At 39.8% G+C, this 24065-nt stretch overlaps 1 protein-coding gene and 1 long non-coding RNA gene across 2 annotated transcripts in view; one reads left to right on the top strand and one right to left on the bottom strand.

Moving 5' to 3' along the window:
- The window catches only part of LOC131139239 (uncharacterized), a 206532-nt gene that overhangs the window by 3710 nt on the left and 178757 nt on the right, over positions 1 to 24065 (bottom strand). The window lies entirely within an intron of this gene.
- On the top strand, positions 1135 to 23294 carry syt9a (synaptotagmin IXa). The gene is made up of 7 exons (XM_058088627.1): positions 1135 to 1594; positions 11812 to 12313; positions 13081 to 13636; positions 18172 to 18292; positions 18390 to 18561; positions 18686 to 18815; positions 21400 to 23294. The coding sequence occupies exons 1-7, from the start codon at positions 1447 to 1449 to the stop codon at positions 21466 to 21468; spliced, it is 1698 nt and encodes a 565-aa protein (XP_057944610.1). The 5' UTR covers positions 1135 to 1446; the 3' UTR covers positions 21469 to 23294.

Raw genomic sequence — 24065 nt, 5'->3', positions numbered from 1 at the left:
AGGAGGCCATCTCTCTCACTTGAGATTTAAAAGGCACTTGGTAGTCCCCTGCATTTTGCATCCTAACATCCAGGGTATGTTCAGCTAATTGGACACTCCACATTGTCCATGGGTGTGAATGTGAGTCCAAATGGTTATGTGCCCTGTCATTGACTGTTGACCAGTCCAGGCTGCACCCTACCTCTTACTAAAGTCAGCTGGGATAGTGAGAACAAGTGGTATAGAAAAAGGATGGGAATGGCTTGCCTTTAAACTGTGTGGGCGTGAAAAAAAACCCCAAAACACATGAATATGCTAAGCTATACGGAAGGAGGTTTGTGATTTTGTAAATCCCACCAATCATGTTGTTTTTACTGTTTAGCAAAGTCGGCCGCAGTCAGATGTTTCTAATACTTTGGTTTAGTTACGCAAGCTGATGAACATATTGGCAAGTGTCACCACGAGGCGTGTTTTGTGACCCCAGGATGCAGAGAAAACAGTGAAGCACAGATAAAACAGTCTTTAACCCTGAGCATGAGCCAACAATAACAGCTGCAGGGGGGGTCAAAAGAAGAAAAGACTATGGTACAAAAAAGGACGCACAGATGCACCTTGGGGACAAAAAGTGACATGAATGTAGCGAGAGGGGATGTAGAGGAATGCAATGAAAAACCTTGGTGACAGACATCATCTAACGGTAGATGAGCAACAGCTGCGCTGACAGACTCCTCCGATTAGGTTTGTAGCGAAAGCAGAACAACACAATACAGGAAACCAATGTACAAAATAGGAGCACGGAACAGGAAATAAGGAAAAGCAACACACTGTGAAGTAGAGCATGGCAGAAAAAAAAATACATTTCTACAGTCAGTATGCTACAAACTACAACCACATTTGTAAGAATATATATATATTTGTAATATTTTCATGTAGTTTTACTGAAGAAATCTGACAATTTTAGCACAGCTATATTGGTGCACATTGCACATTGAAGTAACCACTGAGCTATATGTATGTATGCATATACATATGATTCTTATGGACTCTTATGGAATCATACACTTTCGCACCACACTGTTGCGTAGTGCACGCTAAATCGCGAAGGCGCGCGCACGTGCCAGTACCATGGACAAGCACTCCACGCCGCAGTGTCAATGCGTGGATTCAACCGGTGGCTTTTTAGTGTGCAGCCGCAGCACACCTACTTTGAAGACCACACATGAGTAAAAACGTCACACAGATCACCGTTTAAGGCACACGTGGGACACGCTCATCGCTTTTGGTCTCACTTTTTTTTTTGTTCCTTCGTTTGTGGGGGTTTTATGTGTGATCCTCCATCGCGTGGGTAGGTGTGCCGCCTGATGAGCGCTCGACTGGCAGCGTGGTAAAGACGTGAGTGTGAGGCGAGCAGACCGCTGTGGTGGTGCCTCTAAGAGAACCTCCATGATTTAAGGATGCTGGTGGGAAATGCCTGGAGACAGAGATGACGAGATTTGTCAAAAGGCACTTGAACTCCTCTCGGATCTTTGTTCCAGGGGGGAAGTGCAGAGCGAAAACTGCTTGGATTTCATCTACTATTTCCGTGATTTGGCCAGACCACGCTACTCGGACTCAGGTGAGGAGAAAGGCTTTCAAATGAATGGATGTAAAGGCATGTGACTTCTAAAAATACACCTTCAACTCCAAATGTGGACAAATTATTGCATGAGTTTGTCATTGCAATAATTTGTCCACGTTTGGGTATAATCGTATAATATTCTATTGAATTTCCATTGCAATCAAATATTCGTGCATTGTTCTCTTGCAGGTTAAATACAATAAGATCGTTTATCTGTAGTTTTTTTTTTTACATTATTGCAATATAGTCATGACTTTGCACAGACAAGAATTTGCATACTCTTGCACTTATTATTGTATTAAAATGTGTGTATGTTTGTGTGTGTTTTCCAATGTTTTTTTTTTTCAGTGGACTTACTGAAGTTGCTAAATTGTGTTGCAGGGATAGCAGTATATCTCAACACCGGCTTGCATATTCAGTCACAAATGTCACGTTTCACCCTTGTATGTGTATGTGTGCCTGTGTGCGCGCGCGCGCGCGTGTGGCAGACAGCAGTGAGACGTTTTACTCATTCATCTTTTGTTTGAATATTACACTGGTTCATCATCATTCAACCTATATGAGCTCATTAGTAACTATTTGCATTCCCTCACTTGCACATCCTCCTCAGCGTTTGCTAACCACGAGGTGGAATTTGATAAATACAAATCATCTGACAGCTATGTGATGACACATCAATATGACTAAGGAAGCAATTATAAGTCAGAGTTCAGGATTTATTTTCACATAGTGACTATGGCACATTGGCCTTACAAAGATGAGGAGATATGTTCAAAGATATGTTATAAATATGTTAGATATGAAGATACGTTCTTCAGAGATGCCCTGGCTTTAGACAGGGGCAGTAAATAGTACTATTGTGTAGTGGTGTAGTGGTTTCCCTTCTGGTCTTTGGAGCCTTGGGTTTGAATCTCCACTAGTCAGCATCATCGGTATTCATCAGGAAGGACATCCGGAATATATAGGGCTCTAGCCAAAAATAAGTATACGGATCAAAAAGATCTGCTGTGGCGACTTCATAATCAGGAAAAAGCTGAAAGAAACAAACAATGCTTTGGAACTCACCACTTGCTTCACTCTATTATGGTTTTTCAAAAATATTTTAATTAATAAATCATAATGTTTGTGGTTGAATATAGCCCATTGTTTGTCAATAAAGATGCAATTCACTTTTTTGTTCCATAATGCTCAGGATCTTTCAAAGAATTTCAAATGACTATCTTACATCGTCCAACCTCAGCAGCAATTGCACGCTGTGAGAGCCCTTGCTTATGCAGCTCGACAAACCGACCATGTTCAAGAAGGGAAAGCTTTTTAGATTTAACCATCAGGAGGGCATGACCCTGTGAATGCCTGACAGAAAATGAGACTTTTGAGCAGATTTTGGCTTTTATAGCCTGTGGTTTTAAAGTTTAAATCAGGTGAAAAAAACTATTTCAGTTTATTATCATCTTTTTTTTTTAATGACAAGTTCCAAATATTTTTTGTCTCACTCCACCATAGATTTTTTCCACATTGTACCAGTACTTAAAACCTCATTAAGGTCCAAATGTGCAAAATGCATATTCTAGCAAATTTTCAACTGGATTGAAGATGCTTTGAATGATATGTAGCATACCACACTGACACACATACAAACCAGAGTTGATCACTGGAATGCCAATAGTTTTGAATTTGAATCTCACAACCGGTCCCCAATAAAAATTCCATTAAAACACGAACTAACACTCAATCCTGACATTAATTCTTGTCCTTCACCCCTCGGGAACATATTTATAGCAACACACACAAGTTTTATTTATGTCTTAAATGGCTTTTCAATTATGTAATACCATAATATAATGTGGTTATACGAGTGTTATTTCATGTTTAGAGGGCTCTCATAATTCAAAAATAAAAACAGTAGTTATATGGTCGGAAACACATTTTCAGTGCTCCAACTACTGAAATATACGACTAAAATATTAAATTTATTAGAAAAGAAACCTACTTGGTCTGTAACCAGATAACTGTGATTAAACAAGGGATTACTGTATATGGATTGACACATTGATGAACTAATGGTTGATTGTGTGGAATTGATTGTTGATTATTGGTGTCTTGAAGCAATTGAGGCAAATTGGAGTGCGCTGCTTGGCTCCAACCAGCAGTCTTGTTGATTACCTGGAAAGTTGAGCTATCCACACTATGGCACAACTGTCCCAGGCAACCTCATTTTGCTCAATACAACCTTTGCAAGAACATTGTCCCATGCCATTAATACATACTATATTTAAAAGATAACCGTGTCTGTAAAGGAAATGTAGCCAAATCTGAGTTTGATTCACAAATGCTTCTTTCAAAGTGTTTGGGAAAAGGACAGCCAGTTTAGAATATTCATATCCATAAGGCCAGAGTAAACTTGTGGCACTAGACAAGTTTGTTAAAACATCATTTCCACCAAGGAAAGCACCCAGGGCTCTGCATGTTTAGATCAAATTACTTCTCATACAGCACTGTGCAAAATTTCACATGATCACATATTTGATGTGGTCGTATGATGACCAAATGCAACTATAGTGTAAGAGTACCACCAGACTGTACCATATGAGTCTCACAGGTGGACACTGATGCATAGCTTTCCTACTATTTACTGTTTCACCATCTCAAAAGAACTGCTCTGACTGAAAGCCATTAAAGCAACATCCAGGAGCTAGTGGCTTTGGCATTTTGCCCCTACAGCCTGCTTGTGGCCAAGGACTTATTACCTGAGTTTGTAAACAATATAACAATCAGTTGTGGCTAGCAGGGATGAGCCGGATACTCGTTATAAATGAGAATCTGTTACAAATAATGCATTCAGATACGAGTATGAAACGAATGAATTTTGTCATTATCTGTACTCATGTTTAAAGACACTCAACAACTCAATGCAACCTGCATTGACTGGCTAGTGGCTCACATGACGAAGCACGGCTCAAAAAGAATATAAAGAATCAAATAACAACTAGGAAGAAAGGCTAGGGCAAAGAGAAATTCTCATGGATGGTGTGGAACAAGAACATGTCTAAAATGGACAATATTACAATAATACAATAACTACAAAAAGCTAACAGGAATCCGGGGGGATGCATTAAAACAACAAACCATGAAAGCAAAGACAATTACCCAACTAGTAGAAGCCACAGGCAAAATAAAAAAAGCACGCTAATTGCTGATCACGCACAAAGTGCACACTCAACGCCCTCAAGCACAAATGAAGTTGCAGCATACGGTGCATAACAGGAAATAGGAAATTATGCCAAAATCAGGGTCCCAAATTCCAAAGTCCAATTTGCCAAATTCAAAATTTGGATAGATCAGCGTACCTTTTGTTGCCAGATACTTTTGCACTTTTGTACTGGAGAAGCTCCACAACCTCCTCCATTTTTTTTTATCCAGCTTTTACTTCTGAGCTATAACCATGTAGATCCATGTACTGTAGGTGCCACCTCTATCTCCTTAAGAGGATGCTAATTGGTCATACAGTACATGCCTATTTCAGGTTGAAGCGTATTAAAGTACATTTATACGATTAAACTCGTCCCTCGGATAATGCATCCATCCATCCATCCATGCATTTTCTATGGCGCTTACCCTCACTAGGGTCGCAGGTATGCTGGAGCCTATCCCAGCTTACTTCAGGTGAGAGGCAGGGTTTGATGGATGCAGTAAAATACTAATTTAATTATTTAATTAACAGTAACAGACCAACAGTAATAATTTATTAATTTCTGAGGGCACAATGTTCGAACCAGGATGTAGCGAGGGATGACTGGCAGCCATTTTGGCCCCTCACCAAGAAAAGCCTTGATTCAAAGATGAGCAAGAAGGTGGTTGGTGGTTTGTGGTTGATTCACAGGCGTAGTATTGAACCTTGCACCTCGGGCATGTGAAGAACTCCAACTACCGAACCTACCACCACTCCCATGTTTAGTTGTTTTCCCTGTATGGTTGGAATCATGAGCATATATCACTCAGAGACAATTTTCAGACAAATCGAAACATCTCAAGAGGGAGGCATTCTCATAGATTGCCTTTTCAGCACTAGGTTGCCTCCTACACTGCTGCATCTTTGAAGGCCCCATGCTACAAAATTGCTTCACTGTGTTGTTATACACTCTCTGAATCTTTACAGATGTCGATAGATTTTTTTTCCCTCATTCCGCTTTCTCTGGCAACCGGCCCACATGATGGTGTCCTCACATCTTAGGTCCCTGCATTTCTCCACATTCCTCCCTCAAATCACACATACTCTGGTTGGTATTCACAGGATCTCCAAGCGCAGAGAGAGGACGCTTTGTCAGCGACTGTGTGAAGCCTTCTGACAGTGCCCACACAATACTCAGTCTTGCTCTGACTTAGCAGGCTCAAATTACCTTATCCAGTGTTATCTGTGTATGTCCAAACATATAGTGTATTATTTTTCATCTACTATGCATGCTAATGGCCTAATATCTGTATTTCCCCATATAATGACTGGTGGCCTTTATTTGGTCAACTGCACAGCAAGTATAAGACGTTGAACGTCCCATTTTGTGCGATTTCCATCTATTTTAAATAGTCTCAGAGGTCCCACAATAGTGTATTGAAGTGTTTCCCAAAATCTATTTTGATCCTGGAATTTAGAATGTTTTAAATTTCGTTTGTAAGCCTTACTATGAATACGCTGTTTTCTGTGTCGGTAGCTCTGCTTGTTTGTCCATGCCTGTCTCTGACGTGTGTTCAATTTCAATTTCAAACACTTCATTCATCCCGGAGGGGAAATTTGAAAGGCAAAAAGAGCAGCATACCGAGGAGCAGGACAAGAACAAATGGAACATCAGACAATAAAACAAAGGAAGCTATACCATTAAACAATGGAAATTAAATTGGGGTTGGACAAGATCTGGACAGGGAGGTGTCAGAGTTCAGATGCTGGACTGCTGTGGAGGTAAAGGTCGCCCTCCTCTGTGTTTTGCAGAGTGAGCAGTTTAAACTACGACGTGATGGGAGACACTCAGAGTGTAGTGCATGGGAAGCATCCTGTGAGCAGTGTGTTATGTGCTGGCCACAATATACAGAAAGGGCACTGTTTGTCTGATTTTGGAGCTGATGCTGAACAAGTATGTCTGGTCCTAAAGATTAACTGGGTAAAACCCCGGGTTAAATGAAAATGTTAACATGCTCTCAGTGAAGGAGTGGTAGATAGTCAACAGCAGTTTTTCAACTCCAAATGAACTCAGCCTCCTCAGAAGACACTGTCTCTGGTCACACTTCTTGAGGATCCCCTCTATGTTGAAGAACAAACTTGGGAGGTTGTCAAATATGGTGTCCCAAGTACCTATAGTCCTCAACCACCTTCACTGCACGCCCCCCCGGTGGTATAGATGGCCAGTCGCCAAGCTCCAAGAAGAGAGATTGTGCACTTCATCCAATTTTACCAGACACTTCATTCATTCATTTTCTACCGCTTATCCTCACAAGGGTCATGGCCGTGCTGGAGCCTATCCCAGCTGTCTTCAGACGAGAGGCGGGGTACACCTTGGACCGGTCGCTTACTTGGTCTCCTGTCCAAGTACTAACCAGGCCTGACTCTGCTTAGCTTAGCACATAGAGTGTGGCCGTAAGCTACACATACACTTGCAAATGTAATAGATGCCATATATAACCAACTCTTAAATTTTTCCCTTAATGAATTGCGTCCGAGCATCACATTCATTGAGGCGCTGCAATGACGTCAACCTCCCTCTGGGCTCTGGGTCCTCTGGCTCAGCGTTGCAGCGCCATGCAGCAATGTCTATGTTGCTTGTCCTCCAATGAAGTGCTTTGCTCTGATAATTATGGGAAAACATTTCCCATAATTATTTTCTTTATTTTACACCTCTATTATTGGTTTATTTCTGAGATATGCCTTTTGATGGTTTAGTTGGTGTGTGAATAGTTTGTTTGTAAGATGACACCTTGATTCAGACTGTTATATTTAGTAATGGTCTCCTGCAATGACCAATCGGTAAACATAGAAATTATTTTACAAACATTGCAGAGCGAACGTAGCTGTGACGTTTATTAAACATAACATATTAGTGTGGAGGCCACCATTCTATTTGAGGGAATGCAGATGCAGCTGATAATACATTTAATGTAGTAAAGTGTTACATTTCCTATACAGGCCACAGACACCAGAAGTAAAATCAGTAATTAATGTGTAGATTGTTCTTTTATAATTAATTACATTTGGCTCATTAAGTGTGATGTGTACGTGGATTTGACCACCATGAAACATATAGAATCTCGAGGCAATGATGTCTTAGCATGGAAAAAGAGAGTGGACTGCTGAGCTGCATACAATACTGTGGATAAAGGCAGTGAGGATAACAAACAGCAGACATGGTTGCACAAAGCTAACCTTTTTTCATTATGTTTTTAACACTATATTGATCCGCTGAAAGGGGCTGAAATGGGTTTCAATTAAGGTGATGGTAACAATTGTCAATCAATTGATCAATCAAATCAATTACATTTTTTTATGTTTTTTGCGAATTAGCAACCGAGAATGTCTGCCTTACAACAAGAAAGTTCTGGGTTCAAATCGCAGCCCTTTGCCTGCAAGGGTTTTGTCTGTAAGTGTGAATGCAAGTGTGAATGGTTGTTTGTTTAGATGTGCCCTGTGATTCGCTGGTCACCAGTCCACAGTGTACCCCATCTCACACCTAACTCTCTGAACAGACTCTGACAGGATAAAAGGTAGAAAACAGGTCAATGAATTAATCTGCTGAAAAAGTGACTCTATGCAAGAGGTTTGCAATCTGCTATACAGCCAAATCCAGATAGCTTGGCTGTGGTCTCGTGCCATTGTAGATTCATGTGTTAGACATTTGTCGAAATCAAACTGACCTGAATCTGTGCATTCAAAAGAGGCTGTGAATGGAGTGCAGCTGTGAATAAGTGAACCGGTGCAGTAAGTGCACAGTATACAGTGAGGGGTGATAGATAGATGTCTTTGAAGGTAACCATTAAAAGTAATATGTTTATATTTCACATTTTTTGACGGTTATCCATAGCAAAATGTTTAGTCAAAAAGTGCTGTTATTTGACATGTAAAGAAATTGTGCACTAACTGCATCATTATCTTGCAAGTGAAATTGGCGTTTGCCTCGTTGCTCACAATGATTACGTGAACTGTAATCATTATGATTAATTTCCCTTTCAGCTGCTTCTTGCCACGTTGAATAATCCATACAAATGTGCATTAAAGCTAAAGTCTATAAAATCTACTGGCTTTATTAACGGTACCATGCGGCAGAGTCAAGACATGACCGGAGTCCAAGTATGCCTCACTGGCCTCCCACAGAACGAGGCGAAACGAGACAATAATAGGCATTGTCAGAATGATACAGCAGAGTGATGCTATTAAAATGCTGCTCTGGAGCATGTGTGTGAGCATCAGCTTGCATTTACATGGAGTTTGCAAGCTATTATTAAAGAAGCAGGTATGAATGTAATAACAATATGTGTATGGTAGAATATACTACATATCTTCAATATAACACCACTGCAAGAGAAACGGTTAGGTCAATTACCAATTCATCACAATACACAGTAACTGCTGGCCTGATTTGCTGCTAATTAGAAGTATGAGCCACCTTCACAGATACACAGGCTGCTTTCCCAGCTTCTTCCCAACACTTGTTGCCGGGCAACAGTTGAGTCTTGCACATGCTGATTAAAATTGTAATACAACAATATCAAGGGCCTTATGTATTTAATATAATGAACATTACCTAACAGGGCTTTGCAGCTTTGAGTCTGTCTTCCTACCTAAAATAATACCACACACATAAAAGCAAAGTATATTATAGAGTTAATCCAGAGGTATCTGGACAATGGTAGTTTTTTTATATTCATAAATCACTATAATGACTTTGAAGTAAAACCCATCATCCAAAGCAAAACGCATCAAGTATTGGCTGTATTTATTTTACTACATAATAAATATGTGCTCATTTCAAGGCACCTGACTACACTGAGCCCTCCAGTAGATGCATGTAATAGGTACAACGACACAGTAACTCGTACACACCTGCAAACTTTATAATTCTCGAGTTCTGACAGCTGCTAATGTGTTCATTAAACTATTCACACATCGTGGTTTGATGTGCATGAAATTGCACACCACTCATGTCTGCAGGCAGGAGAGATATCCATTTTTAACTCTTAATTAGAATTTCTTGTAAAAGACTGGACCGTTATGCCGTTCAGCAGTTTATTTTGATCTATTTCCTTCTAAAATATTTCACCTTGTGAAAAAATAAGAGTTGAAGAACATGACTATTTGGTCACACCTCACCTCCTTTTATGGCAGTGCTTCTCAAATAGTGGGGTGGACCACCCTGTGGGGGTGTCAGTCCTTAACTAGAATGTGTCTGGTTAAGCCGCAAATAACCATAGGTTGATGTTAAGTGTACTATATAGGGACAATTTGCTTGTTATGTCATCTGAACATGCTGTTTAGATTGACTCCTTTGTTGTTTAGAAAAGCTTGGGAATGTGTACATACCTGTACACTTGCAGAGATTTGAGGCTCTAGGCCAGTGTCAATCGTGATTGACCAGTCGATCTTTGGGACTTGCCCGGTCAATCGCTGGTGTAAATTCCCTAATTACAAATTTCTATTTAGTGCAAGCACAGCTTAGGGCAAACATCATGTATATATATATATATATATTTTTTTTTTTTTTTCACGCCCGCCACATTGCAGGGCAGCTAAGGGTCATCCTTAGTACCAATGAAAAAGCAATTTTGAGCTATCCAGGCAGCTGCTGTTGAAATGCACATACAGTATATGTTTATGACTGTGTATTTGTCATAAAAGATACCAGACATTAGATAATTGTTATTAATCTAGAAAACAGAACAATAGCTTTAGAATAAACACACTTATTGAAATTGTTGCCTGTGATGACAAATTTGTAAAGTCGTGCCTTTCCAAGAGCAGTGGAGAAAATTAGGTGGCCCGGGGGCCAGATTTGACCCGCTACCTAATTTTTGTGGCCAGCAAAAGCCTGTAAATAATGTGTTGTCAGTTCTGACATAAACTACGCACTGTATGCAGTTTTTTTACTTTGTTGTTGTTGTGACTTTTAGAAGCATTAAACATTAAAAGCCAGTTTGAAGAGGTGGGTGTTGGCATGACTCCTGAAGGTGGACAGGTCAGTGCAGTTATGGGCAGGTGGAGGAGAGGCTTCCAAAGGGAGGGGGCAGCGAAGCAAAAGGCTGTGTCGCCCCAGGTCCAGATGTTTGCCCATTGAGAGTGGTGGCAGGAGGTTGGTGACAGTGGAGCAGAGGGGACGATTTGGGGAGTGAAGGTGATCTATGAGGTAGTGTGGAGCCACATTGTGTAGTGCTTTGAAAGTCAATAGAAGCATTTTAAACTGTATGCTATATTTAATTGGAAGCCAGTGGAGGTTTTGGAAGATGGGTGTCGTGGTCATCCCACTTATCTCTTTAAGGATGCATATACCTGTCTGACGCCCTCGGAAGTGCTAAGTTCTGTTCTGGGAAATTGCAGCATTTCTTAATAATTGTTGGGGTTTGTGTACGTAGTTGGCTTTTTTGGGGGGCATTTCTTTTTTTTTTTTTATCTTGTAGCGCTTACATACAGTGATTGCAACATTCATGTTATTGTTAATTAATTTTTTATTTTCTATTCTTAATTAATTGGATGCTGCTGTGCCTTTCCCCTATTGCCACTGTACTTTTATTTCATAAGTACTCTGTGTGCCATACAAAATCAAAATGTTTTGTCTCATGCTGGGTTGCACAGCGGCCGAGCGGTTAGCGCTCAGGCCTCACAGCTTGGAGATCTCTGTGTGGAGTTTGCATGTTCTCCCCGTGCATGCGTGGGTTTTCTCCAGGTACTCCGGTTTCCTCCCACATTCCAAAAACATGCTAGGTTAATTGGCGACTCCAAATTGTCCATAGGTATGAATGTGAGTGTGAATGGTTGTTTGTCTATATGTGCCCTATGATTGGCTCGCCACCATTCCCGGGTGAACCCCGTCTCTCTCCAGCACCCCCCGTGAACCTCATGAGGATAAGTGGTAAAAAATGAATGAATGAATGAATGTCTCTTGCTCACCCTTTGCCCCCAAGTTGTGAGTCATGGTTGTTGCATAAATAACAGAAATTATACTCTTCTTAATTTTCTTTTCCAGATGTGTCGGTGAGTCTTCTGTCTCTGGTTGTGACAGCCTGTGGCTTGGCTCTATTTGGGGTATCGCTCTTTGTTTCCTGGAAACTCTGTTGGATACCATGGAGGGAACGTGGTCTATTCCCCACAACCAAGGAGCCCCATGGCGGGCACCTCAACCCGGCCATGAGTCCCCTACCCACCCAGCCGGTACCCAGGCAGCCAGTCTACACGGCCGTGGACCCCCCAGTCCACAACCGCCGTGAGTCTTCACAATGCTCTATCGCCAAGGAACCCACTCCTGTGGCGTCAGTTGTTTCTGTGGAGGCTCCCGGTACACCTGTATCACCACCCCCTGTAGTCCTGGCTCCACCGGAGGCAGCCATGAAGATCAGTTTTACGTCTCCAGACATTCCACTTGATGCCCAGCAGGAGAAAAATCGTGAAAATAGGGTTCACACTAACCCTCGGATTCAGAGACAGACAACGGAACCTTCACCCTCCGGGCACTCCATGTCGGAAACTGGGTCAGTTATTTTTTAACTACATCAGATTTACAATCATGTGGAAAAAAATAGAACACTCATGTCACACACCCACACACACATGTCCTCCATCAAGCAAAACGTATTTGCATTTGTCTGTTAATGATACAGCATTGATGAAATCTATCTAAAAATTAGGACACCTCATGGAGTGTATATAGGTTTTCAATCAAAAAATCAGCTGCACTCACAGCGTCATGGCTCGCCCAATAACTTGTTTGTTATTTAGACAGGAGGACGGACCAAAAGTTTGTGGACTGGTCTGGCAGGAGCCAAGAAAAATCATTCCTTAGTTTCCCTGTGAAAGGAAAACCTGCAGCAGCTATTTAAAGTCAATAATTCATCATGCCAAGCTATACGAACTTCTTACCTGATTTGAACATTTTTTTTTCATTTATTCTCATCATTATTCATCATTTACACCTGATTAGCTTATGGTAATGGGAATTTCTGAAACTTCACCTGCACCGTCCAGTATCCAGGTATTTATTTCAAAGTCACACTGTATAATAAGTTGATGAATTGATTTAAATTTACTGAATCGTTTTGGATTGTATCTTTCTAAATTAACCCATATCATCCTTGAATTGTATCGGTAACCACAAATTGTGAATCTAATTGAATCGTTAAAAGAAATTCTTACACCCGTAGCCATAATAGTTCAAAAGCAGAGCTTTCCAGTCAACAGGAAGCAACACAAAGTTGTTACTAATGAGTGTGTAAACTCTAACTATGTCCTTTGTCCACAGACAAGGCTCCATACACCGACATATGAACTTGTCCAACCCTGACTTCAACGTGACTCAGTTCCAAAGACAGGACTCCCTCACTGGAATGGGACTGGGCCTTGGGCGCCTCAAACCGGAGCTCTACAAACAGCGTTCTCTGGAGGGGGATGACGGTAGTCACAGAGGCGGAGCCTGCGGGCGCCTCCACTTCATCCTGAAGTTTGACTGTGACTTGGAGCAGCTGATTGTTAAAATCCACAGAGCGGAGGACCTCCCAGCCAAGGACTTCTCTGGAACCTCTGACCCTTATGTTAAAATCTACCTGCTGCCTGATAGGATGACCAAGCATCAGACTAAGGTGCACCGTAAGACATTAAACCCTGTCTTTGATGAGGTCTTCCTGTTTCCCGTGGCCTACTCAGAGCTTCCCACACGCAAGCTGCACTTCAGCGTCTACGACTTTGACCGATTTTCACGCCATGACATTATTGGCCAAGTAGTCGTGGACAACTTCTTGGATCTGGCAGATTTCCCACGGGAGACAAAGCTCTGCCGGGAAATCAAATATGTCTCCACGGTAAGTAAATAAATAAATACAGTGTGATCTGTGCGACTGAATAATAAATATACACATAATAATCTCCTGTGACATAAATCTTGTCAGAAAGACTTGGACTGTGAAGATTTTCCTACACTGTAAAAAAAGTCAGTAGTTTTTACAGTGGCTTTCTGGCAACCCAGCTGCCAGTTTTTTTTACCGTAAAATCTACAGTTTTTTTTTTTACAGTGTATAATAATTGGCAAGATAAATGCTGTAGGGAAATGTAATGACAATTAGCATCCATCTCATTGGTTACTGCAGAAAATCAGTCTGTGATACAAAATAAATGAGGCACAGATGTTCAAATTAAACATAAATCCATTTCTGAAGCTCTCAGCTGTAATAGCAGAAATTTGGTAGTGACTAAATATATATCATGTAGCATCATTCTGGCAATATTTACACATTTGCAGCTGAAAGTTTAGGTTACAATGTTAGTTTCTCTGTTATGGTTTGTTATTATAGTATGTGTGAGATGTTTTTCCACATTGAAGCTGTGACTAGGGTTGGCTACGACCAGGGATGTCTAGCAAAGACTGACCAACAGTATCACCCACCCAAATTGGTGATATAAGAATGAGACATATTGGCACTGGTTTTTCTGTCAATAATGATATGTACTCCACACAGCAAGAGGCTGGTTAGCTTAGTACTGTATGTGCGTGGTGATCGATTATTTCCAAGTTCTGCCTTTGGATTGTATATATGCAATTTGCAATGAAAGCGCTGGTTATGTCATTGGGGAGAGGGTCTTTCTTTAATCTGTTTCCTTGATGCTACGTTAATGCGTGGACATGCTGAATGAGCCCGGTGTATAATTTCACTGATTGCATTAGTCCTGACAATAATTTGAGGAAAGAGCTGCAGTTTATATCAGTATCGGTTGACATCGGTATGAAAATTAAGTACTGGATATCGGTAAGAAAGCCAATCTCTGAAACTGTCAGTCAAAATGAGTCGTTATTGTCATGTTGTCATGGGTACATTAAGTGTACATAATTTTGTGGGATGTTATATTACAAACCCATAGACACATTTCAAATGCAGCCAATACATCTGTTTTATGCATAAGTCAATATCCATGCATCCATCCATTTTCTCTGCCGCTTATCCTCACTGGGGTCTCATTTATATTGGAGCCTATCCCAGCTGTCTTTGGGCAACAGGCGGGGTACACCCTGGACTGGTGGCCAGCCAATCACAGGGCACATATAGACAAACAACCATTCACACTCACATTCATACCTATGGACAATTTGGAGTCGCCAGTTAACCCAAAATGCATGTTTTTCAAATTCTTGCCACCATTATGTAGAATGGTGGCAAGTAAGCAGTCTATTCTCTTTAAACACACCATTGTTCATTCACTCCTCACTCATACACTGGTCGTGGTAATCTACATCTGTAGTCACAGCTGGGGTAGTCTGACGGAAACGTGGCTGCCAATTTGCCCCTCTTCGACCACTATTCATATTGATACACTAGGGACACAACAACAGTGATTGGGTAGTGGGAGTGGGGATCAAACAACCAACTTTCAGGTTTCTGGACGACATGTTCTATCTCCTGAGCCACTGCTTATTACTGTTATCATTGGCAAACTGTAGACCCAGTAGCCTACACTGTGTGCACATATAGAAAAGGATGTGCCAGTTGAGTTCATTAAAACGTGAGCACAGATGGATGTTTTGTGGCAGCAGCATTTGTCTTCTTGTGTCATTGTACTGCATGGTGCCATATCACAACGAGATCCCCATAACTCCAGTTTGGTTTGAGGCTCCTCCCAACCAGACAGAGAAAACAAATGAAATTCAATTGAGATGTTGTTTTGTCAGTACCTCTAATTGAGGTTTTATTGATTTTGGCAATGTGTGTGAATTCCCAGTTGATAATTGTTTTTCGGTGTATAGTGCAGAAACTTCTGGCCATGTCCTCTATACCCACATATTGATTGTTAATCAGTGCATCTAGCACTGGTATGCTCCATTCACACAATCTGTTTTCCTTTGCATTCTTGAGCGTCTAACGCAAACACACAAAGACACAGACTGTGCACAGTTTGCCTTGTTGCAAAAGCCAGCTATCTGTGTAAATACGATACTGTATGCCTCAGTGGGAGAATATGTTGCAGCCAATTGGCAATTGTGCCTACTTTATTTGAATGGATTAGATCATTAGATAATAACTACATCATGGTTTCCAATGAGACTGTCCATATTGTAATTTTCATTGCCAGATTTAACATGGGGATAGTAGTACGATTTAAAATACCATATCATAATATGGAAATTAAATAAATAAAGATTTTACATACAATACACTGCAAAGACTATGAAATTGCACAGTTTGTGATTGACTTGGCCACATTTTGAATTGAAGTACTATTTTTTTCATCCTGGAGTATTGGAGCATGCCTTCTCATGTTTGCAACATCAAATGTGTGCACTGTGTGTGTGCACTGATGATACATATCAGTGTGTTCCATTCAGCAATTATGTTGGCTAAAAGGACAAGAAGGTTTTAAAGAGTGTTTTAATCATTCCAATGAACAGAAATATACAAGTGTTGAAAATGGGGGTTGTCAAAGTCGATTTTGAGTTTTGGCCCTCTGTACATTAGTTTTTGACACCCCTGGTAGAGATTTATACATCCAAACCAACAGGTGGCACCAAGTCATAGTTTTTCACTAGTTCTTCCTGTCACTCACTCACACCAGTGACCTGGAAAGATTCATCCACGACAGACATAACGCAGGGGAAATGTCTAAAAGGTTGTTCAAGTGAGCAAACAGAAGAGTTGAGATGTCTAATTTTAACATTAGAGTAATCAATTAAGTAACAACTGTCGAGCAGCTAAGAAATATGATTCATGAAATTTGATTTCACTGAAAATACTCCTATATTTGGGTCACTAAAGAACATCATATATTGTATTGTACAGCAATACATTTTTGTGGTCAAAAATGTGAATGCCAAGCTATTAAGCAGTAAAAGGTCATCATTTACTAGTCCTATTACTACTGTTCTAAAGCAGGGCTCGACAATAACGTTGTACCGATGGCCCGGGGCAAGTTAAAACAAAATTCGGGCAAGTAAATCCAATCATTAATATTCCCGTCGGGCAAGCGCACTTTAGCATGCCGTACTGCCAAGAGTTTTTTTAAAGCGGTTCTTGTTGGGTGTTGGTAAAACACGGACTGCGTAATTCCGGTGGTAATTTGCAAACCAATCCTTGCAAATCTTGAAATGGACCAATCAGAATCGTTTATTTAGACCGCGGTCCGTAATCCACAATCCGCGTTTTACCCACACCCGTTCTTGTTCGCGATCAACCAATCAGCGATCGTTTTACTAGGAAAACATCTATCATGGCGTCCCTGCCAACATCGTCTAATTCGTCAACAACTTCTGAAGGAAAACACCAAAAAGTGATGAACCAGTGCCTCCTAAACAAGTATTTTATTAGCGGCAGCAAATCAAATGATGGCACAGGTGAGTGAATCACGTTGCTGTGACAATTTGAAGTGGTCACAATGAAACACCACCCATTAGATCCAATACCAAGTGCTGATTTTGCACAAGCTACAAAACCTAGCGGTTTCATTTCTCTGTGTATTTTTCTCACCTTTGCTTCACAAATTATTGTTTGACCATTGAGCTTTTTTTTCTGGATTAAAAACACTTTACTAGTACACAAATGTGTCAAATGTTTCATTGTGGTGCACAACTTATAAATATCACTGCTTACTACGACTACGATGTGTAAGGTAGCATGGCTTGCCATGTTAACATACATCTCCACAAATTTTCAGACATTCCTCCAAATACAATGCATCAGTACTATTATCTGATGAATTATCAGCATATATTGATATATGATATCATTATGGCAGTCTTTTTATTTTACATGGGGCAAGTTCGGGCAAGTAGTTCTCACCTTAAGGATTCCCCATGGGCAAGTCATTTTTGTTTTTAACGTAGAGCCCTGTAAAGGATTGTGGAGAATGGAGATCTATTTACATTTTATCAAAGAGGATTTCTGTATGTGGCCATGTGATTAGGCACAGTTATGCTTCGGCTGAGAATCACACACCTGGTTACGCTTGACTGAGCTGCTCAATATAGCATTTTTAACGCCCACTTGCACAGCATGCAACATAGACTATTTCTTTTACATCATCCCACCATTGAACATTTTTTGAAGTCCCACCCTGATTAAACTCATTGAACACCACATATAGAAAAAATAGATTCTAGTGTCTGAGATCTTTAGCAGACGTGTGTGTGTGCGCTACTTCTCACCCCTCCACTTGAGTTATTTTAAGAGCAATGTGTGATTCTGCCTTTCTGCGCTCAAACATAAGTCTCCAACTGTGGAAAAACCAGAGTGTGCTTTAATTCAAACACATTTCTTTACATCGCCCTACACCCTCAGCACATGCCATAACAATAGCACTAAAAACAGTCATGTAAATGTGCCTGTATTTAACATGAAAGTTCTTTATCTTCTAGGATAACGTGGACCTGGGCGACCTGATGTTTTCTCTGTGTTACCTACCGACTGCGGGGAGGCTGACCATCACCATGATAAAGGCTCGCAACCTAAAGGCCATGGATATCACAGGTGCCTCAGGTAAGGAAATGCCCACTTCTCTTTACTAAATCCACAGCTTTGACTGAGTTTGAGTGAATGAATTTGTTCTTATAATATTTCATTGCTATTCTTATAGATCCATATGTAAAGGTTTCTCTCATGTGTGACGGTCGCAGACTGAAGAAGAGGAAGACCTCCACAAAAAGGAACACTTTGAATCCGGTCTATAACGAGGCCATTGTTTTTGATGTCCTGCCAGAGACGATAGAGCAGATCAGCCTGCTGATTGCAGTCATGGATTATGACCGGTTAGAATGCCCTGCAATAATTCTGTCACACCACACACCCCATTGTTGAACTTTTTTTGCAACATTTTGCATTGCAGAATCGATTGTAACCAAATGTCTTGTCTTTCTTCTCCTATGCGCACAGCGTCGGCCATAACGAGATTATCGGTGTGTGTCGGGTTGGCAATGACGCAGACAACTTGGGTCGAGACCACTGGAGTGAAATGCTCACGTATCCCCGAAAACCTGTGGCCCACTGGCACCCTCTTGTTGAGGTGATTACTTTATTGTGTGACTATGTAACTATGAATAGTTGGGGAATAGAAATGTTGGGGAAAACGGGGATCTCCTCCCAGACCTTGATTAGGACAATCTATAGATTAAACAATGCATGATGACCCATACATTCTCAATTGGAATATTTGTTGTTGTTTTTAGCATTGCTGTTAAAGTTGCTAGTGTCAATCAAAATTGAGTATTATCATCTCCAGGGAGTCTATATTGAGGATGTGCAGGGTGGACACATTTTGTAGTCTAACCTCACAGGAAGTGAGTTAAAGTGTTTTGACTCAAGGGAGACAGCTTGAAGTGGAGAGAAAAAAAAGATGCTGCTGGTGTCTTAGCTTTAATTCCACAGCCCATGCCTTTGAATTAATTATCTGCAAAATGCAGGAAGTCTTTTGTCAGATGGAAAAGAGGGCATTACAAGAATGCATCACCTCATTAACTCCCTTAATGAGGAAGGGTACACTGCTGGTCAGATCCTATTGTCAGTGTGAATGGTTGCAAGTGGTCCCAAGTCAAGAACAGCCATGAACAAATGTACTTTTATTTCTTAACAAGAGAACATCCAACTCCCCAGAACAGGGGTATTCACATAAAATGTCTTCAAGCATAGGTGCCCACTTAGGTTAGGTTAGGATTAGGAACCACTGACCTGGATTAGGAGCAGGATTGGTGTGGATTGTTCATAGGCTTATCGTTTGACCTGAGTGTTGGTAAATCTCGTTTCTCTCATTTCGCCACTTTTTAATAAACGCCATATCCTCTGAGCATATACCTGTTTTTGTGCTTCAAGAGAGAAGAATGAATATTAATGGGTCTGTCCATTCTGAGTTGAAAGAATTGTCCACTTTTCAGTTCTTTGAGCGCTATGTTGTATTTTTGTGTTCTCTGTCTCAGCTGTCTCCCCTCTTTATCCATATATATCAATTGTTTCTATCTTCTTTACCTGTATGGCTTTTTTTATTTGCAATTGGTCAGTGGATTTCCTGAGCTGATAAACCCTTACAAAAAAGCGTCGATGAGAACAGAAGCACCGAGTCAAAACAAAAAAATACTTATAATAATTAATATTATATTATTATAATTATAATAAATATTAATAATTTGTCTATAGGTCCAGGTCTGTAATGGACGGCATCGAGGTCTAACCGTGGCCCACCTGCCACGTATTTTGCCTGTGATGTCATCATTGATGATATCATGCCTGCTGAAGTTTGACCTCTGTATTTTTGGTTGAATTACAAATTATTCATTCACAGACAAAGTATGAGGAAGTCTGAAGAAGTAATAACTCACTCGTGTGAAGTTGTATATTTTATGCTACTCCTCAAGAGATGACTCTGCTATTAAGCAGAATCCTCTTTGGAAGGAAAAGGCCACTAATGTGACACATCGTTTCACATTGTGAAAGAGAGTGACACACAACAACATTAGCTTGAATGCTTGTCGTAAAGCACTGACTCAAAAAAAAAAAAGAAATAATAGAGATGACTGTCAACAAGCAACAACAGCAAGGAAACACTGCAATATGTGGACGGGAATACAAACTAGCCAGAATCTAACACTAAACATTGGTTCTCTTGTATAATCTGACAAGGCCCTATCAAAGGACTCCCTGCCTGCTTGCTTTGCTTTTGAACTTTTTTAAATCGCTATCAGTTTTCTCATTTTAGATAAAGCACAGTGGGAAACTAATGAGAGAGAAAGTGGAAGACAAAAACTTGTCATGATTTGGCCTCAGGCTTCAAGAGATGAGTCTCCTTCTGATGGAAAGCTTTCTATGAGCAGTTCACATGTAAATAAGAGTGAAATTGTGGTACAGATGAAATTGAGGATGGCATCACCATCACTAAAGCTCTCTGGTGAGAAAGGGCAGGATGTTTGGCATGTATGCAACCAACCAAAAGGGGTTGCAAAATATAATTATATCAAATGCTTAGTGTTTTTATGGCTTCGTTTATATGCTCATCATGGAACACATTGCACCAGAAAAACAATTATAAAATCAAAAAGACCCATCTCCATCCATCCGTTTTCCATGCTGGTGATCCTCACTAGGGTCACAGGTATGCTGGAGCCTATCCCAGCTGTCTTTGGGCAAGAGGTGGGGTGTTTTTGGAGGAAAAAACATGCTTATCTGTCGTGAAGATTGACGTTCAGAAACACAGTGAACACACGTTTTTGTTTCCTGCTGCGCATTTTTTTCACCTTTCCAAACTGCCTATGTGTGTAACACATATGTTGACCACAAAAAACAGGGGACGACAGCTCACTGACTTCTCGTTGTTTACTTCAAAGAATAAACTGTCCATTCGCAAATGGCCCATCACTACACATAATATACTTGTAGTCATGTTAAATTAAACGGTTAACTGGCTTTTGAATTATATTTTGTGGATATATATTTATGGAAAAAAAATTATACATACATACGTACATCATGAATATCATTTTTGGCCGGTGTTGAGGTCGCAACAACTGTTACAAAAGTGAAGTTATCATTTTGACAGTTAATATTTACGCTCACTAATGCTTGTTTTGAAATGTTATTACATATATTGTGCTTCTTTACAGTACCAGGGGACCACAGGCAGTAGCCAGGGAGGATCCTGTAACTCTTTGAAAGCTCCACCATCTCCATAGCCCACAACAACATTTGACAAAAAGATCTCGCCTAAGGCCTGGGCTCAGCCTACTGGTGCTGCTAATTACTGCACACAACACACACACAAGCACATGCCTCCACACACACACACACACACACAGTGAAAAGTGCAGCCGTCTATGGTGTTAGAGGATGGAAAGACACAACTGGATCAGTTGCATGTTGAATGACCACTCTGATGGATGTTTTCTTTTCTATAATGTTCCATGAGAAAAAAAAACAAAGTGGTAAATGATCATATGCAGACATTGGACGTCTGTCTTCCTTGGTTTACACATTTTTTTTTTGTATTACATTGTCTCGTTACTTGTCTTTAACTGAGGTGAGTGTGTGTTTACAACCAGTCAAACTGCCTTTCTATTTGGTAGAGAGAATTTGTGCATGAGGTCATTGCTTGTTGAGATATCTCCCTGTTGTTTGTTTGTTTGTTTCCCTGTTGTTCTGTTTGTTGATGTGAAGTGGAAGTTGATTGGACGTGTTTGTCTGTGAAGAAAAAAAAAATATTGTCAATACCTATGATTCAATCAAAACTAGCCATTGTTGATCCAGCAGATCAAATTTGCTTTTGTTTTAATCAGTCCAATTACTTGTTTTTCTACTTTTCTTTTATCTTCATACAGTATATATGAAGGAGTATTAGGGCCACCTTGAAAATAAATACATTTTAAGATAATACCTACATAAAATTACAAAACAGTAAAAAGTCAAAACTTTTTAGTAGAATAAATTCTTGGGGGAAAATATTTATTTTAAATATTATGAGCATAAACTTGCATACGATGATTGTTGTTGATATACTTTTGAGAAAATAACAGCATAGTCAATGTTTTGTCACATCAATACCATTACATGAGATTATTTAACCCACTGCGAAACCATATATTTTCAGTTGTCAAAATGAAAGTGTTAGAACAATTTAATAATTGTTTATTATGACATCAACTGAATAATATATGGAACTGCTTTTCTCAGGGTGCGTTAAGGTTTGTGTGGGAATTTATTCAAATTAAGATGAATTTCATATGCATAATTATTTTTCCTTTAAAAACAAGTCTTATGTTTATTGTGATATTATAAATTTACTGGTATTGTTTCTTGTAATTGTAGTTTTGGGGGAGGGGGTTTCAGTGTGGCTCTAATACCCACTCTCTGATATTACCCCATTATCCTCTACAGAAGGCTTAGAAAGTAACCATCACAATAAAGTCAATTTACAGCATTAAAATGTTTAAAATAAATGTATGCAAAATGACAGACACCCTAGTGGTTTTTAGGACAGGCAATAACTGCTTGTGGAAGCAGACTGCAAAAAGACACAGCTAATAACTCAAACCTATTTTTAAAACAACTTGGAAACATTGCTACAATGTTTTCCCATGCAGTGAGCCATCAGTTGCATTTCAGCCTTTGGCACTGGCAAGCAATCAAATTTGTACTCACAATTTGGCAAGTTAATTCTTAAATGACCTTGCAGGGATTCTGAAGGACTTGTGTTATGGATCTGCTTTGCATGTAAACAGGAAATGGTTGAACATTTGAGAGATGTGTCTGGAAAGTATTAGCAAAAATAATATATATTTTTTCCATTGTATTCAGTTCAAGGGTGACTGGTAATGACTTGACATGAAAACATTGTCTTTTTCTTCCAGTTTGCAGTCATGTGGCGTCATGATCAAATGTCTTCTTCTTTACTTAAATGTTTTGAGATTGCAACATCTCTCCAGTGTGCCTATGTGGATGTTACTTTTAGGCTAGTGCTGTTCTGTTTTACAGTGAGCGGTTACAATAAAGTGTTGTAACTGCAATCAAATGTCTACTGTTCATTTTAATTTCTTACATATAATCTAAGTTATGAGAAATAAGATGGGAGTGATACATTAAAACCCGTTTCAGACCCAAAGGCCATGCTCAAATGACATATTAGCGTCTCTGAATCAATAAAAACTCAGTATTTGAACCAATGAGAAACTGGTAACTTTGCAAATTTTGCGGACTAACATATACTATGTTATAAGACAGCCAGTAAATAGAGTACCTACCATATTGATACATCAGTTGGCGATTAGCTCAATCAAGCTCGCTTTCTTGGTTCATAAACAAACTTCTTTAACGGGGTGATTGTTACAACAATGGTTGTGTAACTATTAAAAGCGCTAGTATATACTAACTAACGACCTAACTAAATTAATACATTTTAATCATGAATCTCGCTAGCAAGCTCGCTATTGTTAGCATTGTCGCGGTTGTAGTATGGTAGCGCTCAAGCTAAAACCTTACAAAAGTTTACAAAGCACGTCAATAATACACAAAGTTACGATAATATTTTATGAACAACAAACATTCTAAAAAAAATGCACTGCAATATGAATAACATTTTTATATGTATTTAACATTTATTTAACCAGATAACCCCGTTGAGATTGAAAGCTTAGTTTTAATATAACAAACAATATGAATGAAATAGAATTTAAAAAAAAAAAGATTTTTGGATAGAGCTATGGGCTATAAAACAGCTACACAAGATAACACGCATAGAAAGCTTCAGAGATCGTTCAGAATTATTTTTAGGATTTAT

This window comes from Doryrhamphus excisus, chromosome 12 (assembly GCF_030265055.1).
Source record: "Doryrhamphus excisus isolate RoL2022-K1 chromosome 12, RoL_Dexc_1.0, whole genome shotgun sequence".
NCBI lineage: Eukaryota > Metazoa > Chordata > Actinopteri > Syngnathiformes > Syngnathidae > Doryrhamphus > Doryrhamphus excisus.
This window is presented reverse-complemented; position numbering and strand designations above follow the sequence as displayed.